General features: G+C 50.6%; 1 protein-coding gene across 1 annotated transcript; it reads left to right on the forward strand.

Moving 5' to 3' along the window:
• LOC144491772 (mitochondrial intermembrane space import and assembly protein 40-like) lies at positions 1 to 26,680 on the forward strand. The gene is made up of 3 exons (XM_078210033.1): positions 1 to 106; positions 14,010 to 14,108; positions 25,940 to 26,680. Exons 1-3 carry the CDS (start codon positions 85 to 87, stop codon positions 26,233 to 26,235), a joined length of 417 nt encoding a protein of 138 aa, XP_078066159.1. The 5' UTR covers positions 1 to 84; the 3' UTR covers positions 26,236 to 26,680.

The following is a 26,680-nucleotide window of genomic DNA, read 5'->3' on the forward strand; positions in this document are numbered from 1 at the left end:
CCCCCTGGGTGTGATTGGCTGCGGGTGCGGGGTCAGAGTTGAGCCCGGGTCAGAGTTGAGGCGGCGACAGGGAGACAGAGAGACATGTCCCACTGCCGGCAGCAAGGTCAGCGGCACCGCGGCACGGGGGGAGCGGCAGGGCCCGGGGCGCGGGAGCGGCACCACCGGGGGGAGCGGCGCCGGGGGGAGCGGGGGAAGAGAGGAGAGGGGAGAGGAGGCGCAGTGAGGGTGAGGAGGGAATGGAGGGTGAGGGTGCTGGGCCCACTGTGTCCCAGCTGGGGGAGGGGGGAGTGTCAGTGGGGTTTGGTTTGATTTGATCTGATTTATTATTGTTACATTTATTAACATACAGTGAAAAGTATTGTTTCTTGCGTGCTATACAGACAAAGCATACTGTTCATAGAGAAGGAAAGGAGAGGGTGCAGAATGTAGTGTTACAGTCATAGCTAGGGTGCAGAGAAAGATCAACTTAATGCAAGATAAGTCCATTCAAAAGTCTGACAGCAGCAGGGAAGAAGCTGTTCTTGAGTCGGTTGGTACGTGTCCTCAGACTTTTGTATCTTTTTCCCGAAGGAAGAAGGTGGGAGAGATGGAGTGGGGGGTGTCAGGGTAACCCCAGGGTAGTGTCAGTGTGGGTGAGCCTGGGCCAGTTGCTGGGTTTATACTTTAATGGATACGTTTCCGACAATGCAGCGATTCACCTGATGCAGCAACACAGAGCGAATTTCACACTCAGAATCCCCACAATGCAGAAAGGGGCCATTCAGCCCATCGAGTGCACACCAACCTCCTGACAGAGCATCTTATCCAGGCCCTCTGACTGGAACCCCACACATTACCCCTGCTATACCCCTAACGTGCACATCTTTGGACTGTGGGAGGAAACCCACGCAGACATGGGGAGAACATGCAGACTCCACACAGACAGTGACCCGAGGCCAGGAATCGAACCCAGGTCCCGAGTGCTGTGAGACAGCAATACTAACCCCTGTGTCACCAACGGCTGTCTTTGGCAGCATGTTTATAACTAGTGTTGAACTTGCAGGGGCCCTGGCAGACATATTTAAAATGTCAGTATTCACGGGTGAGGTGCCGGATGATTGGAGGGTGGCTCATGTTGTTCCGTTGTTTAAAAAAGGTTCCAAAAGAAATCCGGGAAATTATAGGCCAGTAAGTTTGACGTCGGTGGTGGGCAAGTTATTGGAAGGTGTGATAAGGGATAGGATCTACAAATATTTAGATAGACAGGGACTTATTAGGGAGAGTCAACATGGCTTTGTGCGTGGTAGGTCATGTTTGACCAATCTATTAGAGTTTTTCGAGGAGGTTCCCAGGAAAGTGGATGAAGGGAAGGCGGTAGATGTTGTGTACCTGGATTTCAGCAAGGCCTTTGACAAGGTCCCTCATGGGAGGTTAGTTAGGAAGGTTCAGTCGCTAGGTATACATGGGGAGGTAGTAAATTGGATTAGACACTGGCTCAATGGAAGAAGCCAGAGAGTGGTTGTGGAGGATTGCTTCTCTGAGTGGAGGCCTGTGACTAGTGGTGTGCTGCAGGGATCGGTGTTGGGTCCATTGTTGTTTGTCATCTATATCAATGATCTGGATGATAATGTGGTAAATTGGATCAGCAAGTTTGCTGATGATACAAAGATTGGAGGTGTAGTGGACAGTGAGGAAGGTTTTCAAAGCTTGCAGAGGGATTTGGACCAACTAGAAAAATGGGCTGAAAAATGGCAAATGGAATTTAATGCAGACAAGTGTGTGATATTGCACTTTGGAAGGACAAACCAAAGAAGAACGTACAGGGTAAATGGTAGGACTCTGAAGAGTACAGTTGAACAGAGGGATCTGGGAATACAGGTACAGAATTCCCTAAAAGTGACGTCACAGGTGGATAGGGTCGTAAAGAGTGCCTTTGGTACATTGGCCTTTATAAATCGGAGTATCGAGTATAAAAGTTGGAGTGTTATGGTAAGGTTATATACGGCATTGGTGAGGCCGAATTTGGAGTATTGTGTACAGTTTTGGTCGCCTAGTTACAGGAAGGATGTAAATAAGGTTGAAAGAGTGCAGAGAAGGTTCACAAGGATGTTGCTGGGACTTGAGAAGCTGAGTTACAGAGAGAGATTGAATAGGTTGGGACTTTATTCCCTGGAGCGTAGAAGATTGAGGGGAGATTTGATAGAGGTGTATAAGATTTTGATGGGTATAGATAGAGTGAATGCAAGCAGGCTTTTTCCACTGAGGCTGGGGGAGAAAAAAACCAGAGGGCATGGGTTAAGGGTGAAAGGAGAAAAGTTTAAAAGGGAATATTAGGGGGGGCTTCTTCACGCAGAGAGTGGTGGGAGTGTGGAATGAGCTGCTGGATAAAGTGGTCAATGCGGGATTTAACATTTAAGAAAAACTTGGACGGGTTCATGGATGAGAGGGGTGTGGAGGGATATGGTCCAAGTGCAGGTCAGTGGGACTAGGCAAAAAATGGTTCGGCACAGACAAGAAGGGCCAAAAGGCCTGTTTCTGAGCTGTAATTTTCTATGGTTCTAAGCTTGCTGTGTTGAACAAGCACACAGACACAGTATTGCTGCTGATATGTCAGTCACATATTGTCTTGTGAAGGAATCCTTCACCAGGTACCTGGGGGAAACCCACTGAGCACTGGCCTTGGTAATTTAGTCAACCGTTTGACAATCCATACTCTACAGAACCAGTCATAGATAAAATAGAGTGTAATAAGATGTCATCTTTGTGAATCTTTGATGGATTGAGCCCTAACCTCTTGCTCCGAGCGTATTGCCAATGTGTAGATGATACATTCATGGTCTTTTACACGTCTCAATGTGCTCCATCCCGCACTCAAATTCACCTTTTGAGGTGGAGCAGTCAAACACTCTCCCTTTCCTCAATGTACTCGCAGAGAAATCTGTTAATGGGTTTTTAACTACTGTCTATTCACTGGTCAGTATGCAGTTTGGGATTTGTATAGTTCCATGTGCTAAAAGATTGGCCCTATCGCTAATCTTGTGAACAGGGTTTGAGCCATTTACTTAACTTGCAAGCTCAATGCAGAATAGGGTGCCTGAAAGCTATCCTGCGGGAAAATGCCTATCCTGATCAGGATGTGGAGATGCCGGCGTTGGACTGGGGTAAACACAGTAAGAAGTCTCACAACACCAGGTTAAAGTCCAACAGGTTTATTTGGTAGCAAACGCCACTAGCTTTCGGAGCGCTGCTCCTTCGTCAGGTGAGTGGGAGTTCTGTTCACAAACAGGGCATATAAAGACACAAACTCAATTTACAGAATAATGATTGGAATGAGAGTCTTTACAGCTAATCAAGTCTTAAAGGTACAGATAATGTAAGTGGAGAGAGCATTAAGCACAGGTTAAAGAGATGTGTATTGTCTCCAGACAGGACAGTTAGAGATTTTGCAAGTCCAGGCAAATTGTGGGGGTTACAGATAGTGTGACATGAACCCAAGATCCCGGTTGAGGCCGTCCTCATGTGTGCGGAACTTGGCTATCAGTTTCTGCTCAGCAACTCTGCGCTGTCGTGTGCCATGAAGGCCGCCTTGGAGAACGCTTACCTGAAGATCAAAGGCTGAATGCCCGTGACTGCTGAAGTGTTCCCCAACAGGAAGAGAACAGTCTTGCCTGGTGATTGTTGAGCGGTGTTCATTCATCCGTTATCGTAGCGTCTGCATGGTTTCCCCAATGTACCATGCCTTGGGGCAGCGTATCAGGTCGACAACATTGGCCGAGTTGCAAGAGTTTGTACCATGTACCTGGTGGATGGTGTTCTCATGTGAGATGACGGCAGCCATGTCGATGATCCGGCACGTCTTGCAGAGGTTGCTGTGACAGGGTTGTGTGGTGTCGTGGTCACTGTTCTCCTGAAGGCTGGGTAGTTTGTTGCGGACAATGGTCTGTTTGAGGTTGTGCGGTTGTTTGAAGGCAAGAAGTGGGAGTGTGGGGATGGCCTTGGCGAGATGTTCGTCTTCATCAATGACATGTTGAAGGCTCCGGAGGAGATGTCGTAGCTTCTCCGCTCCGGGGAAGTACTGGACTACGAAGGATACTCTGTCCACCGTGTCCCGTGTTTGTCTTCTGAGGAGGTTGGTCCCCTTATTTGCGGAAGGATGTATTGGCCTTGGAGGGAGTACAGAGAAGGTTCACCAGGTTGATACTGGAGATGAGGGGGTTAGCTTATGAGGAGAGATTGAGTAGATTGGGCCTGTACTCGGAGTTTAGAAGGCTGAGGGGAGATCTTATCGAGACATATAAGATAATGAAGGGGCTAGACAGGGTAGAGGCAGAGAGATCCTTTCCACTTAGAAAGGAAACAAGAACTAGAGGACACAGCCTCAAAATAAGGGGGAGTCAGTTTAGGACAGAGTTGAAGAGGAACTTCTTCTCTCAGAGGGTAGTGAATCTCTGGAATTCTCTGCCCATTGAAGCACTGGAGGCGACCTCGTTAAATATGTTTAAGTCACAGGTAGATAGATTTCTGATCAATAAGGGAATTAAGGGTTATGGGGAGCGGGCGGGTAAGTGGAACTAAACCACTATCAGATCAGCCATGATCTTATTGAATGGCGGGGCAGGCTCGAGGGGCTAGATGGCCTACTCCTGCTCCTATTTCTTATGTTCTTATGTTTTTCGCTGTGACGTGTCGGAACTGTCGATCGATGAGTCGAGCGCCATATCCTGTTCTTATGAGGGCATCTTTCAGTGTCTGGAGGTGTCTGTTACGATCCTCCTCATCCGAGCAGATCCTGTGTATACGGAGGGCTTGTCCGTAGGGGATGGCTTCTTTAACGTGTTTAGGGTGGAAGCTGGAGAAGTGGAGCATCGTGAGGTTATCCGTGGGTTTGAGGTACAGTGAGGTGCTGAGGTGACCGTCCTTAATGGAGATGCGTGTGTCCAAGAATGCAACCGATTCCGGAGAGTAGTCCATGGTGAGTCTGATGGTGGGATGGAACTTGTTGATGTCATCATATAGTTGTTTCAGTGATTGTTCACCATGAGTCCAAAGGAAGAAAATGTCATCGATGTATCTAGTGTATAGCATCGGTTGAAGGTCCTGTGCGGTGAAGAAGTCTTGTTCGAATCTGTGCATGAAGATGTTGGCACATTGAGGTGCAAATTTGGTCCCCATGGCTGTTCTGTGTGTCTGTATGAAGAACTGATTGTTGAAGGTGAAGACATTGTGGTCCAGGATGAAGCGGATGAGTTGTAAAATTGCATCTGGAAACTGGCAGTTGTCGGCGTTGAGTACTGAGGCAGTTGTAGCAATGCCATCATCGTGGGGGATGCTGGTGTAGAGTGACGAGACATCCATTGTGACGAGGAGTGCTCCTGGTTCAACTGCTCCATGTGTGCTGAGTTTCTGTAGGAAGTCCATAGTGTCGCGACAAAAGCTGCGGGTTCTTTGTACAATGGGTTTCAGGATGCCCTCGACATAGCCGGAGAGGTTCTCGCACAGGGTCCCATTGCCCGATACGATGGGACGGCCGGGTGTGTTTGCCTTGTGTATCTTTGGGAGGCAGAGAGATCTCCAACGCGGGGAGTACGTGGGACCCACTGTACAAAGAACCCCCAGCTTCTGTCGCAACACGACAGACTTCCTACAGAAACTCAGCACACATGGAGCAGTTGAACCAGGAGCACTCCTCGTCACAATGGATGTCTCGGCACTCTACACCAGCATTCCCCGCGATGATGGCATTGCTGCAACTGCCTCAGTACTTAACGTCGACAACTGCCAGTTTCCTGATGCAATTCTACAAGTCATCCGCTTCATCCTGGACCACAATGTCTTCACCTTCAACAACCAGTTCTTCATCCAGACACACGGAACAGCCATGGGGACCAAATTCGCACCTCAATATGCCAACATCTTCATGCACAGATTCGAACAAGACCTCTTCACTGCACAGGCCCTTCAACCGATGCTATACACTAGATACATCGATGACATTTTCTTCCTTTGGACTCATGGTGAACAATCACTGAAACAACTCTATGATGACATCAACAAGTTCATCCCACCATCAGGCTCACCATGGACTACTCTCCAGAATCGGTTGCATTCTTGGACACGCGCATCTCCATTAAGGACGGTCACCTCAGCACCTCACTGTACCACAAGCCCACGGATAACCTCACGATGCTCCACTTCTCCAGCTTCCACCCTAAACACGTTTAAAGAAGCCATCCCTTACGGACAAGCCCTCCGTATACACAGGATCTGCTCGGATGAGGAGGATCGCAACAGACACCTCCAGAAGCTGAAAGATGCCCTCATAAGAACAGGATATGGCGATCGACAGTTCCGACGCGCCACAGCGAAAAACCGCACCGACCTCCTCAGAAGACAAACACGGGACACGGTGGACAGAGTACCCTTCGTCGTCCAGTACTTCCCCGGAGCGGAGAAGCTACGGCATCTCCTCCGGAGCCTTCAACATGTTATTGATGAAGACGAACATCTCGCCAAGGCCATCCCCACGCCCCCACTTCTTGCCTTCAAACAACCGCACAACCTCAAACAGACCATTGTCCGCAGCAAACTACCCAGCCTTCAGGAGAACAGTGACCACGACACCACACAACCCTGCCACAGCAACCTCTGCAAGACGTGCTGGATCATCAACTCGGATGCCATCATCTCACGTGAGAACACCATCCACCAGGTACACGGTACATACTCTTGCAACTCGGCCAACGTTGTCTACCTGATACGCTGCAGGAAAGGATGTCCCGAGGCATGGTACATTGGGGAAACCATGCAGACGCTGCGACAACGGATGAATGAACACCGCTCAACAATCACCAGGCAGGAGTGTTCTCTTCCTGTTGGGGAACACTTCAGCGGTTACGGGCATTCAGCCTCTGGTCTTCGGGTAAGCGTTCTCCAAGGCTGCCTTCACGACACACGACAGTGCAGAGTCGCTGAGCAGAGACTGATAGCCAAGTTCCGCACACATGAGGACGGCCTCAACCGGGATCTTGGGTTCATGTCACACTATCTGTAACCCCCACAATTTGCCTGGACTTGCAAAATCTCACTAACTGTCCTGTCTGGAGACAATACACATCTCTTTAACCTGTGCTTAATGCTCCCTCCACTCACATTGTCTGTACCTTTAAGACTTGATTAGCTGTAAAGACTCTCATTCCAATCATTATTTTGTAAATTGAGTTTGTGTCTTTATATGCCCTGTTTGTGATCAGAACTCCCACTCACCTGACGAAGGAGCAGCGCTCCGAAAGCTAGTGGCTTTTGCTACCAAATAAACCTGTTGGACTTTAACCTGGTGTTGTGAGACTTCTTACTTTCCTGATCAGACCATTGTCCACTGTGTATCTAATCAAACAAACTTGCAAACAGGCCTAAGGCTGCACTTTTGAACCTGAAAACTGCCTCATCTACCTCAAAATACCCTGGAAAGGCAAGGAATCTCAAAAGTTTGATCAACAGGTTAAACAAGCTGTTTCCTGTTGCCTGTCGCTATACAAATGTTACTGTCAGTCCTGCCTATCACAATTGAGCAATGTTTCTATGCCAGATACAAAGGCTGCACATCCCCACAATCAAACAGCACCTACCTTGGATGTTTGTAGGAGGTTCTGACTTCACTCCACCAGCCTGAGCAATACCTAAAACTAAACACCTGTGCACTTGCTGCCCAATCACAGGAGGGCCAAAAGGGGCCATGAAATGCCCTTGGCAAACGGGGTTAAGGAAAATCCCATGGCGTTTTATATTATATAATGAGCAAGAGGGTAGCTCGGGAAAGGATAGGTCCACTCGAGGAGAAAGCTAAGGACATGGGGTAAACTGGCATGAGTTGGATTGAAGTGATGAAGACATGCATTTCTTTAACATGATGCAGCGCCCCAGGGTGCTGCACCCCAGGGTGCTGCACCAGAGGATGCTGCGCCCCAGGGTGCTGCACCAGAGGATGCTGCGCCCCAGGGTGCTGCACCAGAGGATGCTGCGCCCCAGGGTGCTGCACCAGAGGATGCAGCGCCCCAGGGTGCTGCACCAGAGGATGCTGCGCCCCAGGGTGCTGCACCAGAGGATGCTGCGCCCCAGGGTGCTGCACCAGAGGATGCAGCGCCCCAGGGTGCAGTGGCGGAACTGCTCGCTACAGCCGCTGCTGATTGCTGAGGACAGTGGGGTGAGTGAGGAGTCCTGCGGTCACCGAGGGACCATGCTTGGCAGCCAGGAGTCGGCGTGGGAGGAACAGGCTTTGGACCGAGCTGCGCTGAGGCAAGATGAAATGGCGGGAAAGTTCGGGACCGTCGGAGAGTTCCACAAGGAGACTGAGGCGTGGTCGGCTTACGTAGAGATTCAGTATTTTCATTCCAGCGAACAAGATTGAAGCTGACCTCGTTGTCCCAGTATCGATCACAGTGCGGCAGTAAATCGTTCAGAGTCCTCAGCAACTTACTGCAGAGTCAGAGCAACCAGCTGCTAAACCATTCAGAAGTTGTGAAAGTTATTGAAGGGACACTTGCTGTGCCACAACCATTACAAATTGCAGAACGGGACAGGTTTTACAAGTGGGACCAACTGGAGGGCGAAAACATTATTAAATTTGTCACGACTCTCAAAGCTTGGCAGAATTTAGTGATTTTGGAGCTTTCCCACAGGAAGCGCTGCGGGGCGGTCTTGTTTGTGGGTTGCTGCAGGAAGACATTAGGTGAAGGTTGTTAACGGAGGAGTGTTTCAATTTCAATAAGGCTTTGAGGTCGCAGTATCCATGGAACGGGCTGCCACAGAAGCTTCACATTTACGCACGGGAGCAACAGTGTACAAGATGGTAGATCCCCGAGGAAGTCAATTGAAGGCCGAGAGGGGGGTTGCCAGTGTGGTAAAAAGGGCCACACGGAGACCCGTGACTGGATGAGAGGAGCTCAATGTTGGAGCTGCGAGAGAACGGGTCAAATTGCCCACAATTGTAGAGCATCAGGATCTCGGGAAGGGGTGAAACAGAAGTGACTGGGCCCCACAACCAGGAGGAAGTGATGAGCGGCTACTGTTGAAGGGGACAAGGAATTGACAAAAAGGAACTGACGGAGAGATTGAAATTTAAGCTGCCTGTGCCGTCAGTCCATGTTTTAAAGTTTATTTATTAGTGTCACAAGTAAGGCTTACATTAACACTGCAATGAAGTTACTGTGAAAATCCCCTAGTCGCCACACTCCTGTTCAGGTACATTGAGGGAGAATTTAGCACGGCCAATACACCTAACCAGCACGTCTTTTAGACTGTGGGAGGAAACCGGAGCACCCGGAGGAAACCCACGCAGACACGGGGAGAACGTGCAGACTCCTCACAGTGATCCAAGCCGGGAATTGAACCCGGGTCCCTGGCGCTATGAGGCAGCAGTGCTAACCACTGTGTCACTGGGCTGCCTCGGTGATGAAGAGTGTGACGCTCAAACTGGAAGGGAAGATGGTGAGGATGGGGGTGGTGTCACTGATTCCAGAGTCTATACATAAAGAGAAACTGAATCATCTTCCCTGAAACCCGTGAATATTGTTCTGAGAACATATACGGATCAGGTGGTGCCTTTGAAGGTTTATGAGTCCACCCTGGTGCAGCTGAGGGACCAGTGTGCATGTCTCCCCTTGTACGTCATGAAAAGGAATTACTCTGCGTTGTTTGGAGGGCTTGGATGAAGGAATTGAGACTAAATTGGGAAGCAGTAAACAGGCTCCTAGAAGCTCGTTGGGGCCTGGATGAAATATTGAGCCGCTATCAGGAGGTGTTTAATGGAACCCTGGGGGAGATGAAAGGTGTAAAGGTGAAGATACGGATGAAACCGGGAGCTTGCCGCAGGAGCATGCAGCCCGGCCAGTACTCTATGCAACTAGACGCAAAATGGAGGCTGAACTGGAGAGATTGGTAGAGTTGGGGATTTTAGAACCAGTGGCCCCAAGTGAGTGAGTCATAAGAACATAAGAACATAAGAAATAGGAGGAGTAGGCCATCTGGCCCTTCGAGCCTGCCCCGCCATTCAACAAGATCATGGCTGATCTGAAGCGAATCAGTTCCACTTACCCGCCTGCTCCCCATATCCCCTAATTCCCTTATCGATCAGAAAACTATCTACCCGTGACTTAAACATATTCAACGAGGAAGCCTCCACCACTTCAATGGGCAGAGAATTCCAGAGATTCACTACCCTCTGAGAGAAGAAGTTCCCCCTCAACTCTGTTCTGAACCGGCCCCCCCTTATCACCCCAATAGTCCCTGTCATGAAGACTGATGGATCCATGAGACTATGTGGGGACTTTAAGGTCACAGCAAACCCAAACTTATGCATGGAACAGTATCTGTTACCCCTCATCGAGAATCTCTTTAGTAGCCTGGCTGGGGGGAGATGGATGGATCTTGGGGGTTTATTTATTTTATTTATTAGTGTCACAAGTAAGGCTTACATTAACACTCCAATGAAGTTACTGTGAAATTCCCCTAGTCGCCACACAGCAGTGCCTGTTTGGGTCAATGCACCCTAACCAGGTGAGGATTCACAACTGTTGTTAATGATTGTCACCCATAAAGAATTGTTTCGCTATAAGTGACTATCCTCTGGAATTGCATTGGCTCCAGCCGTTTTCCAGAGGGCAATGGAGCAAATTCTGAGTGGTCTTCCAGGGGGTGCAGTGCCACTGAGATGACATTAATCACAGGTGCCACTGACGAGGAAGATTTACGTAATCGGGAAGAGACACTGAAGAGGCAGCAAGAACACGGTTTGCAAATTCGCAGAAACAAACGCAAATTATTCAAGGTCTCGTTGGAGCACCTGGGTCATGTCATCGGCAGTGAGGGTTTGCATACGGCTCCGAAGAAACTGGGAGCTATTATGAAGGTGCCCAGACTGGGGAATGTGTCCCAGTTGAGGTCCTTTCTGGGGCCGATCAATTATTATGGCAGGTTTGTGCCAGATCCAGTTACGGTATTTAAGATTCTTCATCGACTACTGATGAAAGGTCAGACATGGCAGTGGATACCAGAATGTGAGAAGTTTACCAAAAGGCAAAGGAGGCATTAAAGGAGTCTGGGGTTTTGATACACTTTAACCCAGAGTTACCTCTTCAGCTGGCATGTGACGCGTCACCATTGTCATAGTTCAGGTCAGTGTTTTATGGAGCCTACCTGAATCATAAGTTTTGTATCTTGGATTTGGCTTGGATAAGCTTGAGATGTTTCACTTAGGGTATGATTCCAATGACCCACTAGGAAGTTTTTATCAAACTTTATTTAAGAATATAGTTAACATGTGTAGTATGAAAATTACCAAGAACTTTTATCAATTACAAACAAGACAAAACAGCCACTATGATGTATAACCCTTAACAAATATATCTAATGTGTTCCAATCAAACCAGTCCCATAGACACACAATCCCTTCTCACAGGTATAACACAGCAAAGACTAATGATCATGTGATACTGGAATTAAGTCCTTTGGATGAAGTCTACAGTTCTCTGGATAGATTCCGAACAGCTTCTCAGAACCCCAGGTTGACTCTGGTCCAGCCAGCAACAGCAGATTCTCCAATCCAGGAAGGCCTTTAGCTAACCCGCATAATTTCCAAAACCAGGGAGGGAGAGAGAGAGAGACTGATTTTCAGCTTGCTGTCCCTTCTAAAACTCAAACCTAACCTGCAGCTCCCAACTGAAAAAAAACCTCATCACCTGACCTGCCAACCAGTTTTTCTCCTCACAATGCAGTCGCAAACATCCCGATAAAAATAAACAAACCTCTGTTTAAGCAGCAGTAAAAGGACATCTTCAAACAAGCCGGCAACAAAATAGCATCAGCTGAGGCTGTGAGCTAAGAGGTCATGATTTTTAAACAAGGCCTTTCTTAAAGGTTCACTAAGGTCACTCCACACAGGGTGGGAGCGGTTCCCTCCCACGTAATAGCCAATGGGGAAGATCGACCCATCACTTTCGCATCTTGGTCACTCTCTAAAGCAGAGGAAAATTATGCCCAAATGGAGGGGGCGGCACTGAGTATCAGCTTTGGACCAGCGAAGTTTCCCCAATTCCTGTGTGGCCGGAAATCTGTCCCACCGAGGGACCACAGACCACCCATGAATTTTTACCCCTACTCGGGTATTCCATCAATGGCAGCTGCGAGATTACAAATGTGGGCACTAACCTTGTCAGGACGGTATTGAGATCTGTTTTCGCCAGTCGGACCTACACGCCAACGCAGACACGTTATCGAGACTGCCTTTGCCGGGAGACAGAGGGGATTCCGAGGAGAGGGTGAAGAGAATGTATTTTTCACAGGAAAATAAAGTTCCGATTACAGCTGCGAATATTAAACAAGCCACAGGAAAAGACCCCACACCGAGTCGGGTGATAGACCTCATCCGGAGGGGAATGAGTCATCACGAGAAGGACCCAGAAATGCGGCTCTGTTTGAACCGACAGTGGGAAATGTCGATACGGACGGCTGCTTGTTGTGGGCTGTGCGGGTCATTGTCCCGACAGCATTGAGGAGGAAGGTGCTGGAGCAGCTGCATCAAGGGCACCCAAGGGTGGTACAGATGAAGGAGGTGGCCAGGAGTTAGGTCTGGTGGCCAAACGTTGATGCTAATGTAGAGGAGAAAGCAGGAGCGTGTGCCGCGTGCTCCCAAATTCATAAAATACCATCAGCGTCACTGTTACATCCGTGGGTATGGCCAAAAGGACCGTGGGAAAGTGTCCATATCGATTTTGCTGGGCCAGTGGGAAACTAGGTTATTCATGGCCGTGGACACACACCTCCTGGTGATAAACACATAAACAACTACAACTGGACAAGCTTGACGATGCGTTCACCAGGCTTGGCTACCTGGAGCAGGTGGTAAGTGACGAGGGGGCTGCAGTTTGTGTCGTGGGAATTCGAAGAGTCCGTGGAACTACATTGGATTTGGGGTGTAAAGTCTGCAACAGATCATCCAGCGAACCGAACATCCAAAACTCAGAACTTTTCAGAAAGACAAAGATGTTCTCGCGAGGAACTATGCACCAGGGAAGTGGGTTCCGGCAATAACACCAGCCAGGACTGGACCCCTGACCTACACTGGAGACACAAGATGGGTTTCTGTGGCGTAGACATGCAGACCGATTACTGGCGGCACCATATCAAGCGGGGGAGATGGAAGGGAACAGGGGGTGCAGAGCTACACCTTCAGCTGGAGAACTGGGAACACCGGTAGTGGCAGATCGAAGAATCCCCAAAGGCGGATTCCCCAGAGACATGATCGCGGGAGAGGGACCAAAGACCAGTCCCAGCTCCCAGGAAACAACCTCCACGGAACTGTTAGCCTCCCGGACCAATTGGTCACGTCTCTGTAACGCCAAATGAATGTTTATTACTGTCTGTGACATGTAAATAGTGAATTGTTATTTCTGAGTGGGGATTGCTGTTTAGAAGGGAGGAGTGTTATGTATGCGGGTTGGGGCCTCTTTAAGAGGATGGGTGGGGGGACCCGGGGCGAGGAGGATGGGTGGGGGGACCCGGGGCGAGGGGGTTGGGGGGGGGACCCGGGGCGAGGGGGTTGTGGGGGGACCCGGGGCGAGGGGGTTGTGGGGGGGGACCTGGGGCGAGGGGGTTGGGGGGGGGAACCCACAGCGAGGGGTTACCTGCCGGGGATCTGCCCCTACAGGTAGCTGAGGCTGGCGTTCAAGGAGGTCAGTTCATCAATGAACCCTATTGTTCCCGTGGCTTGCCTGAGTGCGAGTTGTTTGGAGCCCCCGGGAGTCTCAGAAGTAACTGTCAGGATGGCACATTTCCTTCCCTAAAGGACATCAGTGAAGCAGATGGGTTTCTCTGACAATCTGTCATCGTTCCATGGTCGCTATTACTGAGAGTGTCTTTATATTCCAGAATTTCTTTAATTCATGTCATTGTGAGGATGTGTAAGGTGCTATAGAAATGTAAACTCTTTCTTTTCCCCTCCTGTCTCAGTCTGATTCCTTCCCCTTGACTTTCAGGCAAAGACAAGGTCATTTTTGTCACCAAAGAGGACCATGAAGCTCCCAGCAGCGCTGAGTTAATCGCAGATGATCCCAACGATCCGTACGAAGATCACGGTGAGTGTGTTGAGTGGGTCCTCATTACAGTGGCCAATCAGCCAGTTCCGTGTCCCCAGACTGGATCCCTCCGCCATTGGCAGCCGTGCCTTCAGCCGCCTGGTCCCAAAGCTCCAGAGCCCCCCCCTCTCCTCCTCCAAGGAGGTACTGAAAACCTTCCTCTTTAACAAAACCTTTGAAGACCTGTCCTAACTTTGTCTAATTTACACTCCCATGGCGCACCTTGAGGCATTTTACTCTGTCAGAGTTGCTATTGAAATGCAAGGTGTGTTGTTGATGATACTTTTTCAAGTGTAACTCACTCAGGCTTCTTTCCCTGTGGGTGGGACATGGGGTGGGGGTGATGGGAGGAATCCCATCAACCTGGTGAATCGCGTCATGAGCGCTCCTTCCTTGGCCCACATGTCCTGGTACAGGACCTGAACACAGAGCTTCTGGTCCAGAGGGAGGGAAGCTACACACTGCACCACATTAGCCCCAACAGTGGTGAGCAAAGCACTTGGGTCTTGTCAGGGTGGCCATTGCCTGATGTTTATGTGGTTCAAATGGTGTGTACCAGCTGGATGTCACTCACACCTGCTGTAGGTAGATCCGCACGGCCTCATTACGAGTAGAGTTGTGAATGAACACTGCGGTTATCAGTAAACAGCCCCACCCTAACATTAATCAGCTGAAGGTGATTGAGCCTCACTGTCCTGAGGAACCTGGTCTGCCCTCTCGGCTGGATATAAACGGTTCCAGGGAACCGTGCTGACACGAGCGAGGATGTTAACTGCCAAAGTCCAATATCAGAAAAATATAAAGCGATTATCTGGTCATTGCTGTTTGTGGATTCGAGTAGAATCGTCCAGTAGAGAAGGAGGCCCTTTGGCCCATCCTACCTGTGTTGACTCTTTGAAAGAGCAATCCGATTAGTCCCACTCCTCCTGCTCTTTCTCCCGAAGCCCTGAGAATGTTTCCTTTCAGATATTTCTCCGGTTATTGACTCTGCTGCCACCGCCCCCTCAGGCAGCGCACTCCAAATGAAAACAACTGGATCAGGAAAAAAACAAACCCACAAACCTTTCCTCACGTCACCTCTGGTTGTCTTCAACCTCTATTCTCTGTTTCCAAAACCCTCCTCCCCCTGGAAACACTCTCTCTCATTTACTCTGTCCAAACCTTTATGATTTTGAACATCTCCATCAAACCTCCCCTCAGCCTTCTCTCAAGAGAACAATCCCAGTTTCTCCAGTCTCTCCACATTAACTGAAGTTCCTCAGCCCTGGTCCCATTCGAGTATATCTCCTCTGCCCTCTCTTCAAGACCTTAACATTCTTCTTAAGCTGCAGTCTCCACAATCGGACACAGCTGTTTAGCACAGGCCGACCCGGTGAAGTATAAAGAACAAACATAACTTTCTTGCTTTTGTTCACTTTCCTTTGTTAAAACCAAGAATCCTTTCTCCCTTCTCAGCTTGTCCTGTTATCTTCAAAGGTTTGTGCAAACACATCTCCATTTTTATCTTGTCATTTACCACCTGATTTGATTTGGGCACAGTAAGAAGTCTCACAACACCAGGTTAAAGTCCAACAGGTTTATTTGGTGTCACGAGCTTCCGGAGCACTGCTCCTTCATCATTCACTCACCCAATGAAGGGGCAGTGCTCCAAAAGCTCGTGGCACCAAATAAACCTGTTGGACTGTAACCTGGTGTTGTGAGACTTCTCACTGTGCCCAGCCCAGTCCAACGCCGCCATCTCCACATCATGATTTGATTTATTATTGTCACGTAGTGGGATACAGTGAAAAGTATTGTTTCTTGCGTGCTATACAGACAAAGCATACCGTTCATAGAGAAGGAAAGGAGAGAGTGCAGAATCGTAGCTAGCGTGTAGAGAAATATCAACTTAAAGCAAGGTAGGTCCATTTAAAAGTCTGGCAGCAGGGAAGAAGCTGTTCTTGAGTCGGTTGGTATGTGACCTCAGACTTTTGTACCTTTTTCCTGACGGCAGAAGGTGGAAGAGAGAATGTCCGGGGTGCGTGGGGTCCTTAATTCTGCTGGCTGCTTTGCCGAGGCAGTGGGAAGTGTAGACAGAGTCAATGGATGGGAGGCTGGTTTGTGTGATGGACTGGGCTTTGTTCATGACCCTTTTGTAGTTTCTTGCGATCTTGGGCAGAGCAGGAGTCCATACCAAGCTGTGATACAACCAGAAAGAATGCTTTCTATGGTGCATCTGTAAAAGTTGGTGAGAGTCGTAGCTGATATGCCAAATTTCCTTAGTCTCCTGAGAAAGTAGAGGCATTGGTGGACTTCCTTTACTATAGTGTCGGCATTGGGGGACCAGGACCGGTTGTTGGTGATCTGGACACCTAAAAACTTGAAGCTCTCGACCATTTCTACTTCGTCCCCATTGATGTAGACAGGGGCATGTTCTCCTTTGCGCATCGTGAAGTCGATGACAATCTCCTTCATTTTGTTGAGATTGAGGGAGAGATTATTGTTGCCGCACCAGTTCACCAGATTCTCTACCTCATTCCTGTCTCTGTCTCGTCATTGTTTGAGATCCGACCCACTACGGTGGTGTCGTCAGCAAACTTGAAAATCGAATTGGAGGGGAATTTGGCCGCACAGTCAGATGTATAAGGAGTATAGTAGGGGGCTGAGAACACAGCCTTGTGGGGCACCGGTGTTGAGGATGATCGTGGAGAAGGTTGTTGCCTATCCTTACTGACTGCAGTCTGTGGGTTAGAAAGTCTAGGATCCAGTCGCAGAGGGAGGAGCTGAGCCCCAGGCGATAGGCAAACTGTAGTGGATTCAGGTAGTCTGGGAAGCAGGAATCGATATATGCCATGAAGAACTTCGTAATAAGAACATAAGAACTAGGAGCAGGAGTGGGCCATCTGGCCCCTCGAGCCTGCTCCACCATTCAATAAGATCATGGCTGATCTTTTCGTGGACTCAGCTCCACTTACCCGCCCGCTCACCATCACCCTTAATTCCTTTACTGTTCAAACATTTATCTATCTTTGCCTTAAAAACATTCAATGAGGTAGCCTCAACTGCTTCACTGGGCAGGGAATTCCACAGATTCACAACCCTTTGTGTGAAGAAGTTCCTCGTCAACTCAGTCCTAAATCTGCTTCCCCTTATTTTGAGGCCATGCCCCCTAGTTCTAGTTTCACCCGCCAGTGGAAACAACTTCCCTGCTTCTATCTTATCTATTCCCTTCATAATCTTATATGTTTCTATAAGATCTCCCCTCATTCTTCTGAATTCCAATGAGTATAGCCCCAGTCTACTCAGTCTCTCCTCATAAGCCAACCCTCTCAACTCCGGAATCAACCTAGTGAATCTCCTCTGCACCCCTCCAGTGCCAGTATATCCTTTCTCAAGTAAGGAGACCAAAACTGTACACAGTACTCCAGGTGTGGCCTCACCAGCACCTTATACAGCTGCAACATAATCTCGCTGTTTTTAAACTCCATCCCTCTAGCAATGAAGGACAAAATTCCATTTGCCTTCTTAATTACCTGCTGCACCTGCAAACCAACTCCTTGAGATTCCTGCACAAGGACACCCAGGTCCCTCTCCTCAGCAGCATGCTGCATTTTTTACCATTTAAATAATAGTCCATTTTGCTGTTATTCCTACCAAAATGGATACCTCACATTTACCAACTGATGGATGTAAAGTTTAAAGTCAGTTTATATTACTTTTTCTTTACTCTATCGAACCCCATGCTGTACCTGTGCTGGGAGTGTTTAATGGGGACAGTGAAGAGGGAGCTTTACTCTGTATCTAACCCCATGCTGTACCTGTGCTGGGAGTGTTTAATGGGGACAGTGTAGAGGGAGCTTTACTCTGTATCTAACCCCATGCTGTACCTGTGCTGGGAGTGTTTAATGGGGACAGTGTAGAGGGAGCTTTACTCTGTATCTAACCCCATGCTGTACCTGTGCTGGGAGTGTTTAATGGGGACAGTGTAGAGGGAGCTTTACTCTGTATCTAACCCTGTGCTGTACCTGTCCTGGGAGTGTTTGATGGGGACAGTGTAGAGGGAGCTTTACTCTGTATCTAACCCCGTGCTGTACCTGTCCTGAGAGTGTTTGATGGGGACAGTGTAGAGGGAGCTTTACTCTGTACCTAACCCCGTGCTGTACCTGTTCTGGGAGTGTTTGATGGGGACAGTGTAGAGGGAGCTTTACTCTGTATCTAACCCGTGCTGTACCTGTCCTGGGAGAGTTTGATTGGGACAGTGTAGAGGGAGCTTTACTCTGTATCTAACCCTGTGCTGTACCTGTCCTGGGAGTGTTTGATGGGGGACAGTGCAGAGGGAGCTTTAGTCTGTATTTAACCCCGTGCTGTACCTGTCCTGGGAGTGTTTGATGGGAGACAGTGTAGGGGGAGCTTTACTCTGTATCTAACCCTGTGCTGTACCTGTCCTGGGAGTGTTTGATGGGAGACAGTGTAGGGGGAGCTTTACTCTGTATCTAACCCCGTGCTGTACCTGTCCTGGGAGTGTTTGATGAGGACAGTGTAGCGAGAGCTTTACTCTGTATCTAACCCCGTGCTGTACCTGTCCTGGGAGTGTTTGATGGGGACAGTGTAGACGGAGCTTTACTCTGTATCTAACCCCGTGCTGTACCTGTCGTGGGAGTGTTTGATGGGGACAGTGTAGCGAGAGCTTTACTCTGTATCTAACCCTGTGCTGTACCTGTCCTGGGAGTGTTTGATGGGGACAGTGTAGAGGGAGCTTTACTCTGTATCTAACCCCGTGCTGTACCTGTCCTGGGAGTGTTTGATGGGGACAGTGTAGAGGGAGCTTTACTCTGTATCTAACCCCGTGCTGTACCTGTCCTGGGAGAGTTTGATTGGGACAGTGTAGAGGGAGCTTTACTCTGTATCTAACCCTGTGCTGTACCTGTCCTGGGAGAGTTTGATTGGGACAGTGCAGAAGGCGCTTTATCCATGCTTGGCACAGTGAATACTCTATGAAAGGTGCTTTGTTCCAGAAGCCCAGTTCTGAACTCTTCTTGCATCCACAGTATTCATAATGACTCGTCCAGTTCAGAATGTTTTTTGATATTTGCTGAGGAAGCAGTTATGTCTAATCACCTCAATTACTGAGGGCTAAAGACAACCTCAATTTCCCAAAGCAATATTGGATTCAATTCTAAAACAAAAGTGGGTGGCACAGGACACTGCTGCCTCACAGCGCCTGGGTCCCGGGTTCAATTCCCGGCTTGGGTCACTGTCTGTGGGGAGTTTGCACGTTCTCCCCGTGTCTGCGTGGGTTTCTTCCGGGTGCTCCGGTTTCCTCCCACAGTCCGAATGACGTGCTGATTAGGTTTATTGGCCATGCTAAATTCTCCCTCAGTGTATCCGAACAACTAGGGGACTTTCACAGTAACTTCATTGCAGTGTTAATGTAAGCCACTAATAAATAAACTTTAAAGTCACGTACTGCAGATGCTGGAAATCTGAAATAAAATGCTGTAAGTACTCAGCTGGTTGGGCAGCAGCTGTGGAGACAGAATTAGGGTTAATGTTTCGAGTCTGTGACCTTGCAACAGGAATCGCTAATTCTCAGATTTCAGAATGTTGACCCACTGGCTCAGTCAATCAAAGTCATTTTAAATATTGACACACTGCAACATATTGCTGGCCACAAGATGGCACCAAAGGCTGTGTTTAGTTATTTCAGTAAGAAGTCTTACAACACCAGGTTAAAGTCCAACAGGTTCATTTGGGAGCAAAAGCTATGAGCTTTCGGAGCGCTGCCCCATCATCAGGTGAGTGGGAGTTCTGTTCACAAACAGGGCATATAAAGACACAAACTCAATTTACAAAATAATGGTTGGAATGTGAGTCTTTACAGGTAATCAAGTCTTAAAGGTACAGACAACGTGAGTGGAGAGAGGGTTAAGCACAGGTTAAAGAGATGTGTATTGTCCCCAGACAGGACAGTTAGTGAGATTTTGCGAGTCCAGGCAAATCGTGGGGGTTACAGATAGTGTGACATGAACCCAAGATCCAGGTTGAGGCCGTCCTCATGTGTGCGGAACTTGGCTATCAGTTTCTGCTCAGCGATTCTGCGTTGTCGTGTGTCGTGAAGGCCGCCTTGGAGAACGCTTATCCGAAGATCAGAGGCCGAATGCCCGTGACCGCTGAAGTGTTCCCCCACAGGAAGAGAACAGTCTTGCCTGGTGATTGTCGAGTGGTGTTCATTCATCCGCTGTCATAGCGTCTGCATGGTTTCCCCAATGTACCATGCCTCGGGACATCCTTTCCTGCAGCGTATCAGGTAGACAACGTTGGCCGAGTTGCAAGAGTAGGTACCGTGTACCTGGTGGATGGTGTTCTCACGTGAGATGATGGCATCCGTGTCGATGATCCGGCACGTCTTGCAGAGGTTGCTGTGGCAGGGTTGTGTGGTGTCGTGGTCACTGTTCTCCTGAAGGCTGGGTAGTTTGCTGCGGACAATGGTCTGTTTGAGGTTGTGCGGTTGTTTGAAGGCAAGAAGTGGGGGTGTGGGGATGGCCTTGGCGAGATGTACGTCTTCATCAATGACATGTTGAAGGCTCCGGAGGAGATGCCGTAGCTTCTCCGCTCCGGGGAAGTACTGGACGACAAAGGGTACTCTGTCCGCCGTGTCCCGTGTTTGTCTTCTGAGGAGGTCGGTGCGGTTTTTCGCTGTGGCGCGTCGGAACTGTCGATCGATGAGTCGAGCGCCATGTCCTGTTCTTATGAGGGCATCTTTCAGCATCTGGAGGTGTCTGTTGCGATCCTCCTCATCCGAGCAGATCCTGTGTATACCTCTGCAGCAACCTCTGCAAGACGTGCCGAATCATCGACACGGATGCCATCATCTCACGTGAGAACACCATCCACCAGGTACACGGTACCTACTCTTGCAACTCGGCCAACGTTGTCTACCTGATACGCTGCAGGAAAGGATGTCCTGAGGCATGGTACATTGGGGAAACCATGCACTCGCTACGACAACGGATGAATGAACACCGCTCGACAATCACCAGGCAGGAGTGTTCTCTTCCTGTGGGGGAGCACTTCAGCGGTCATGGGCATTCAGCCTCTGATCTTCGGGTAAGTGTTCTCCAAGGCGGCCTACACGACACACGACAGCGCAGAGTCGCTGAGCAGAGACTGATAGCCAAGTTCCGCACACATGAGGACGGCCTCAACCGAGATCTTGGGTTCATGTCACACTATCTGTAACCCCCATGACTTGCCTGGGCTTGCAAAATCTCACTAACTGTCCCGGCTGGAGACAATACACATCTCTTTAACCTGTGCTTAACCCTCTCTCCACTCACATTGTCTGTACCTTTAAGACTTGATTACCTGTAAAGACTCGCATTCCAACCATTATTTTGTAAATTGAGTTTGTGTCTTTATATGCCCTGTTTGTGATCAGAACTCCCACCCACCTGAAAGCTTGTGTGGCTTTTGCTACCAAATAAACCTGTTGGACTTTAACCTGGTGTTGTGAGACTTCTTACTGTGTTTACCCCAGTCCAACGCCAGCATCTCCACATTTTAGTTATTTCCCCAGGCTGCCTCACATTGTGTCCTGATTGTGGATCTGACATTGATTCTGAAAATTATCACCATTCATTCTCTCTGTAAACGGACCAGGTCAGTTGGAGTGGTTTGTGGTTCCGAATCCCACCGGAGTATTCAACCATAGCCGAGGTTAAGTTGCTGCTGCAGTACGGGTGGAGTGCTACACTGTCAGAGGTCTGTCTTTTGGGTGAGATTTTGAATCGAGGCACTAACTGTCTCTCAAGTGGTCCCATTGCTCCATCTCTAAGCAGAGCGCAGGGTTCATTGGCAGTGTCCAGGTCAAATACTTACCTCTGAAGCAGCATCACTAACACACACAGGATCTGGTCATTCCGGGAGCTCGCTCTCTACAAACTGGCTGCTGCATTTCCAGAAAGACTTGCATTTTCATAGCGCCTTTCACACCTGGGAATTTCTCAAAGCTCCTCATGGCCAATGATGTACTTTTGCGGTGTTGCCAATCTTTGTCTCAGGCAGCCCCTTGGGGGGGGGGGGGGGGGGGTGTCCAGGTGGGTTGGCGGGGTGCCCGGGGGGGGTGGGGGGGGGGGTGTCCAGGTGGGTTGGCGGGGTGCCGGGGGGGGGGGGGGGGGGGGTGTCCAGGTGGGTTGGCGGGGTGCCCGGGGGGGGTGGGGGGGGGGGTGTCAGGTGGGGTTGGCGGGGTGCCGGGGGGGGGGGGGGGGGGGGGTGTCCAGGTGGGTTGGGCGGGGTGGCCCGGGGGGGGTGGGGGGGGGGTGTCCAGGTGGGTTGGCGGGGTGCCCGGGGGGGGTGGGGGTGGGGGTGTCCAGGTGGTGGCGGGGTGCCCGGGGGGGGGGGGGGGGGGGGGGGTGTCCAGGTGGGTTGGCGGGGTGCCCGGGGGGGGGGTGTCCAGGTGGTTGGCGGGGTGCCCGGGGGGGTGGGGGGGGGGTGTCCAGGTGGGTTGCGGGTGCCCGGGGGGTGGGGGGGGGGGTGTCCAGGTGGGTTGGCGGGGTGCCCGGGGGGGTGGGGGGGGGGGGGTGTCCAGGTGGGTTGGCGGGGTGCCCGGGGGGGTGGGGGGGGGGGGGTGTCCAGGTGGGTTGGCGGGGTGCCGGGGGGGTGGGGGGGGGGGGTGTCCAGGTGGGTTGGCGGGGTGCCCGGGGGGGGGGTGTCCAGGTGGGTTGGCGGGGTGCCCGGGGGGGTGGGGGGGGGGGTGTGTCCAGGTGGGTTGGCGGGGTGCCCGGGGGGTGGGGGGGGGTGTCAGGTGGGTTGGCGGGGTGCCGGGGGTGTCCAGGTGGGTTGGCGGGGTGCCCGGGGGGGGGGGGACTGCAGCAGCAGGACGGGCAGATTAGGTGGTTCATGAAGCTTTCCGGGATGGGGGGGGGGGACTGCAGCAGCAGGACGGGCAGATTAGGTGGTTCATGAAGCTTTCCGGGATGTTTGTCTTGATTGGCCCAGGTTTAGAATATAAAAGCAGGGAGGTTATTCTAGAACTGTTCTAACACCAGTTGAACCTCCGCTAGAGCACAGTGTACAGTCCTGGTCATCGCATTACAGGAACGATGTGATCGCATCAGAAATACAGGTACAGAGGGGGCGGAAATGCAGTGTTTCAGCTTTCATGAAAAATTGAATGGCTGGGTTGTTTTCTTTGTAACAGGACAGGCTGGAGGGAGATTTAACTGAGGTAAAATTGAGAGATCTAGGTCGAGTTATCTGGATAGACACATGAACAGATGGGGAATAGAGAGATATAAGCTGTTGCTCGAGATAGGACAAAGTGATTGACGCAGGTTGGAGGGCCAAAGGGCCTGTTCCTGTGCTGGACTGTGTTTTGTTCTTTGAATAGAAAGGACCTGGAAAGGACCTAGCTCCCTTTGCAGAGGCCAATAAACAGGGCAATGATTGAAGATAATTGATAGGTTGAGGGAGTTAGGAAGGAATTATTTTTGCCCAGAGTGTGGTGAGGGATCTGGAACTCACTGCCTGAGAGGGTTGTTGAGGGAGAAACACTCCACATTGGAGAGTACTTGTGAACTTCAAGTGCCTATCCTCCAGGGTAACTGGCTAAGAGCTGGATTGTGGGATTAGGCTGGGTAACCATTTTTTTTCAGCTTGCAATGACAGGATGGGCTGAAGGTCCTCCTGTTGTGCAGTGAATTGTTTTATTGTTTAGTGTCAGTGTAGAAAACACAGCAATGATTCCCCCACACACAGCAATGATCCCCATTACTCTGTGTGTGAAGAAGTACTTCCCGATTGAAGAGTCTGTCCCCTTGTTCTGGTTTCACCGTGCTCACTGCGGCAATAGTCTATATTTACCTTGCCCACTCTCTTCAGCACCTCCATTAGATCACTACACATTCTACACTCCAGGGGTTACACACTGAGTCTATGCGAACCACCCTCACAGTTTAACCCAAGATATTCTGACGAATCAGCACAGCTCCTTCTCCAAGGTCAGTCTCTCCCTCCTGAAGTGCGGGGCCCACGATTGGGGCCAGTTACTCCAGGTGAAGTCTGACCAGCCGACGGATCACTCCCTGAGCTGCCATTGTCCCTGATTTGTGAGTTACTACCTTCCCTCCTTCACGCAGTCAGACTCCAGGCTGGAATGGAGGAGGAGAATGAGCCACTTCCTGCAGCTCGGAACAGAAGCTGCTCCATGGACCTTCCCCTGTCGGAATCTGCAGTGTATAACTGTGGCAATCATTAAGAGGGAGTGAGGCAAGCCAGGACATTGTTCAGATTCTTGGAATGTGTGCTGTTTATAGTTTGATTTATCTCACTTTAGTCACCGCGTCCCTGAGCATCAAACACCTTTAACTCTTGCAGCCAAAACCCTTCAAGCCCCTCAACCCGGCTTTACCCAATCGTAACAGACCACACGCTGTATACGTTTACACTCTACTTTCTCATTCTATCTCTTGCCGACCAATCCCCATCCTCCCTTTGTTCAATCACAGGATGTAAGTGTCACTGGCAAGGCCAACACACGGCCTCCGTTCCGAGTGCTTCCTCCGTCCCGCTCCCCCTTCCCCTCAGTCCCGCTCCCCCCTCCCCTCCCCTCGGTCCAGCTCCCCCCTCCCCTCCCCTCGATCCCGCTCCCCCCTCCCCTCGGTCCCGCTCCCCCCTCCCCTCCCCTTGGTCCAGCTCCCCCCTCCCCTTGGTCCTGCTCTCCCCACCCCTCCCCTCGGTCCCGCTCCCCCCTCCCCTCCCCTCGGTCCCGCTCCCCCTCCCCTCCCCTCGGTCCCGCTCCCCCCCTCCCCTCCCCTCGGTCCCGCTCCCCCCTCCCTCCCCTTGGTCCTGCTCCCCCCTCCTCTTGGTCCCGCCCCCCCCCCCTCCCCTCAGTCCACCCCCCCCCCACCCCTCCCCTCCCCTCGGTCCCACCCTGCCCCGCCCCTCCCCTCCCCTCGGTCCCACCCTGCCCCGCCCCTCAGTCCTGCCCCGCCCCTCAGTCCCACCCCGCCCCTCCCCTCGGTCCCGTCCCCCGCCCTTCTGCCCCACCCCCCCCCTCTCCTCGGCCCCGCCCCCAGCCCATCGTACCTGTGCCAGCTCTTTGAAAAGGCTATCCAAGTAATCCTACACTTTTGTTCTTTCCCCAGAGCCCTGTAAAAGTTTAAGTATTTCTCCAATTCCTTTTGAAAGTTATTGAATCTGCTTCTGCCGCCCTTTCCGGCAGCACCTTCCAGATCAGAGCAACTCGCCGGGTAAAAGAAAGAAATTCTCCTTCTTTGCCATTTTGCTTCTTTTCACCAATTTGCTCTGCCACTGAAAGCAGTTCATTCTCTAATTCCCTCATCATTTGGAGCATCTTTAAATTCAGATTAACCTTCTCTGCTCTCAGGAGAAAAACAAAAGGAGTTGCATTTCTCTCGCACCTTCTGCAACTGAAGGATGTTTGAAAGTGTCATGAGGCTAATGAGGACTTTTCCTTGATGGTCACCGTTGTAATGTGGGAAATGCAAAATGTGGCAGCTAATTTGTGCAGGGAAAGATCGCACAAACGGTGAGTGTGGAAATGACCAGATAATCTGGTATTTCTGATAGTGATGCAGGAATAAATATTGGTTCCAGGGCACTGGGGAGAAATCCCCCGCTCCTCTCCACCCTGAGATACTTTACATCCACCTGGGAGGACAGCAGCAGTCTTGGTCTAACATCACGCCTTCTAAAAGCTTGTCACATGGGTGACAGGAAGTAGCACAGAATGAGGCCATTCAGCCTGTTCTACACAGACCGGTGCTGACTGGGATCATTCTGTGCCGTACTCCACGCCCATTTGTAATCCGTTTCTTAAAATATATTTGCAGGTTTGATCTTGCCAAATGGTGACATCAACTGGAATTGTCCCTGCCTGGGGGGCATGGCCAGCGGTCCATGTGGGGAGCAGTTTAAGTCCGCCTTCTCCTGTTTCCACTATAGTAAGGAAGAGGTGAAAGGCTCCGATTGCCTGGAGCAGTTTCGGACGATGCAGGAGTGCATGCAGCAATATCCAGACCTCTACCCGCAGGACGAAGAGGTGGAGGTGGATGAGGAAAGCAGCAAAGTGAAGAGCGATCTCCCAACGCAAGAGATACCAGCCTCTCAGAGCCAGGGATCCAGCTAATCGGAGAATGGTGAGGGTCCTCCTGTTCCCCAGACCACCCTCCCCTCCACCACCCCCCCCCCAACCATCTCTCCAAATCTTCAAGCCAGCATCAAACAGCAGAGAGATGTTGCTGACTCTTGTTACCAAATGTGTTATTTTAATGTGTGGAGGGGGGTCCTTTTTATGCTGCTATCTGGAAGGGGGGAGTGGACGGGCATGAAGCGGATCAGATTTACGTCCGCGGGGTCTCATACTGAGGGTCTTTACCTGGTAAGCGGCACCTTAGCTCCAAACGTTCACTGTGGGGACCAGGCTTTGTGTCGCTGTACGAGGCGGCAGTGGACATCGGAACGTGGTGGGGGGAGGGTTTGATTCTGGGATTGCACTGTCCGCTGTTACCCAGTGCAACAACCTCCCTCGAAGCAAATACATTCTAGTAAATTAAAGATATTTTTACCTTGTT

This window comes from Mustelus asterias, chromosome 3 (assembly GCF_964213995.1).
Source record: "Mustelus asterias chromosome 3, sMusAst1.hap1.1, whole genome shotgun sequence".
Classification (NCBI taxonomy): Eukaryota; Metazoa; Chordata; class Chondrichthyes; order Carcharhiniformes; family Triakidae; genus Mustelus; species Mustelus asterias.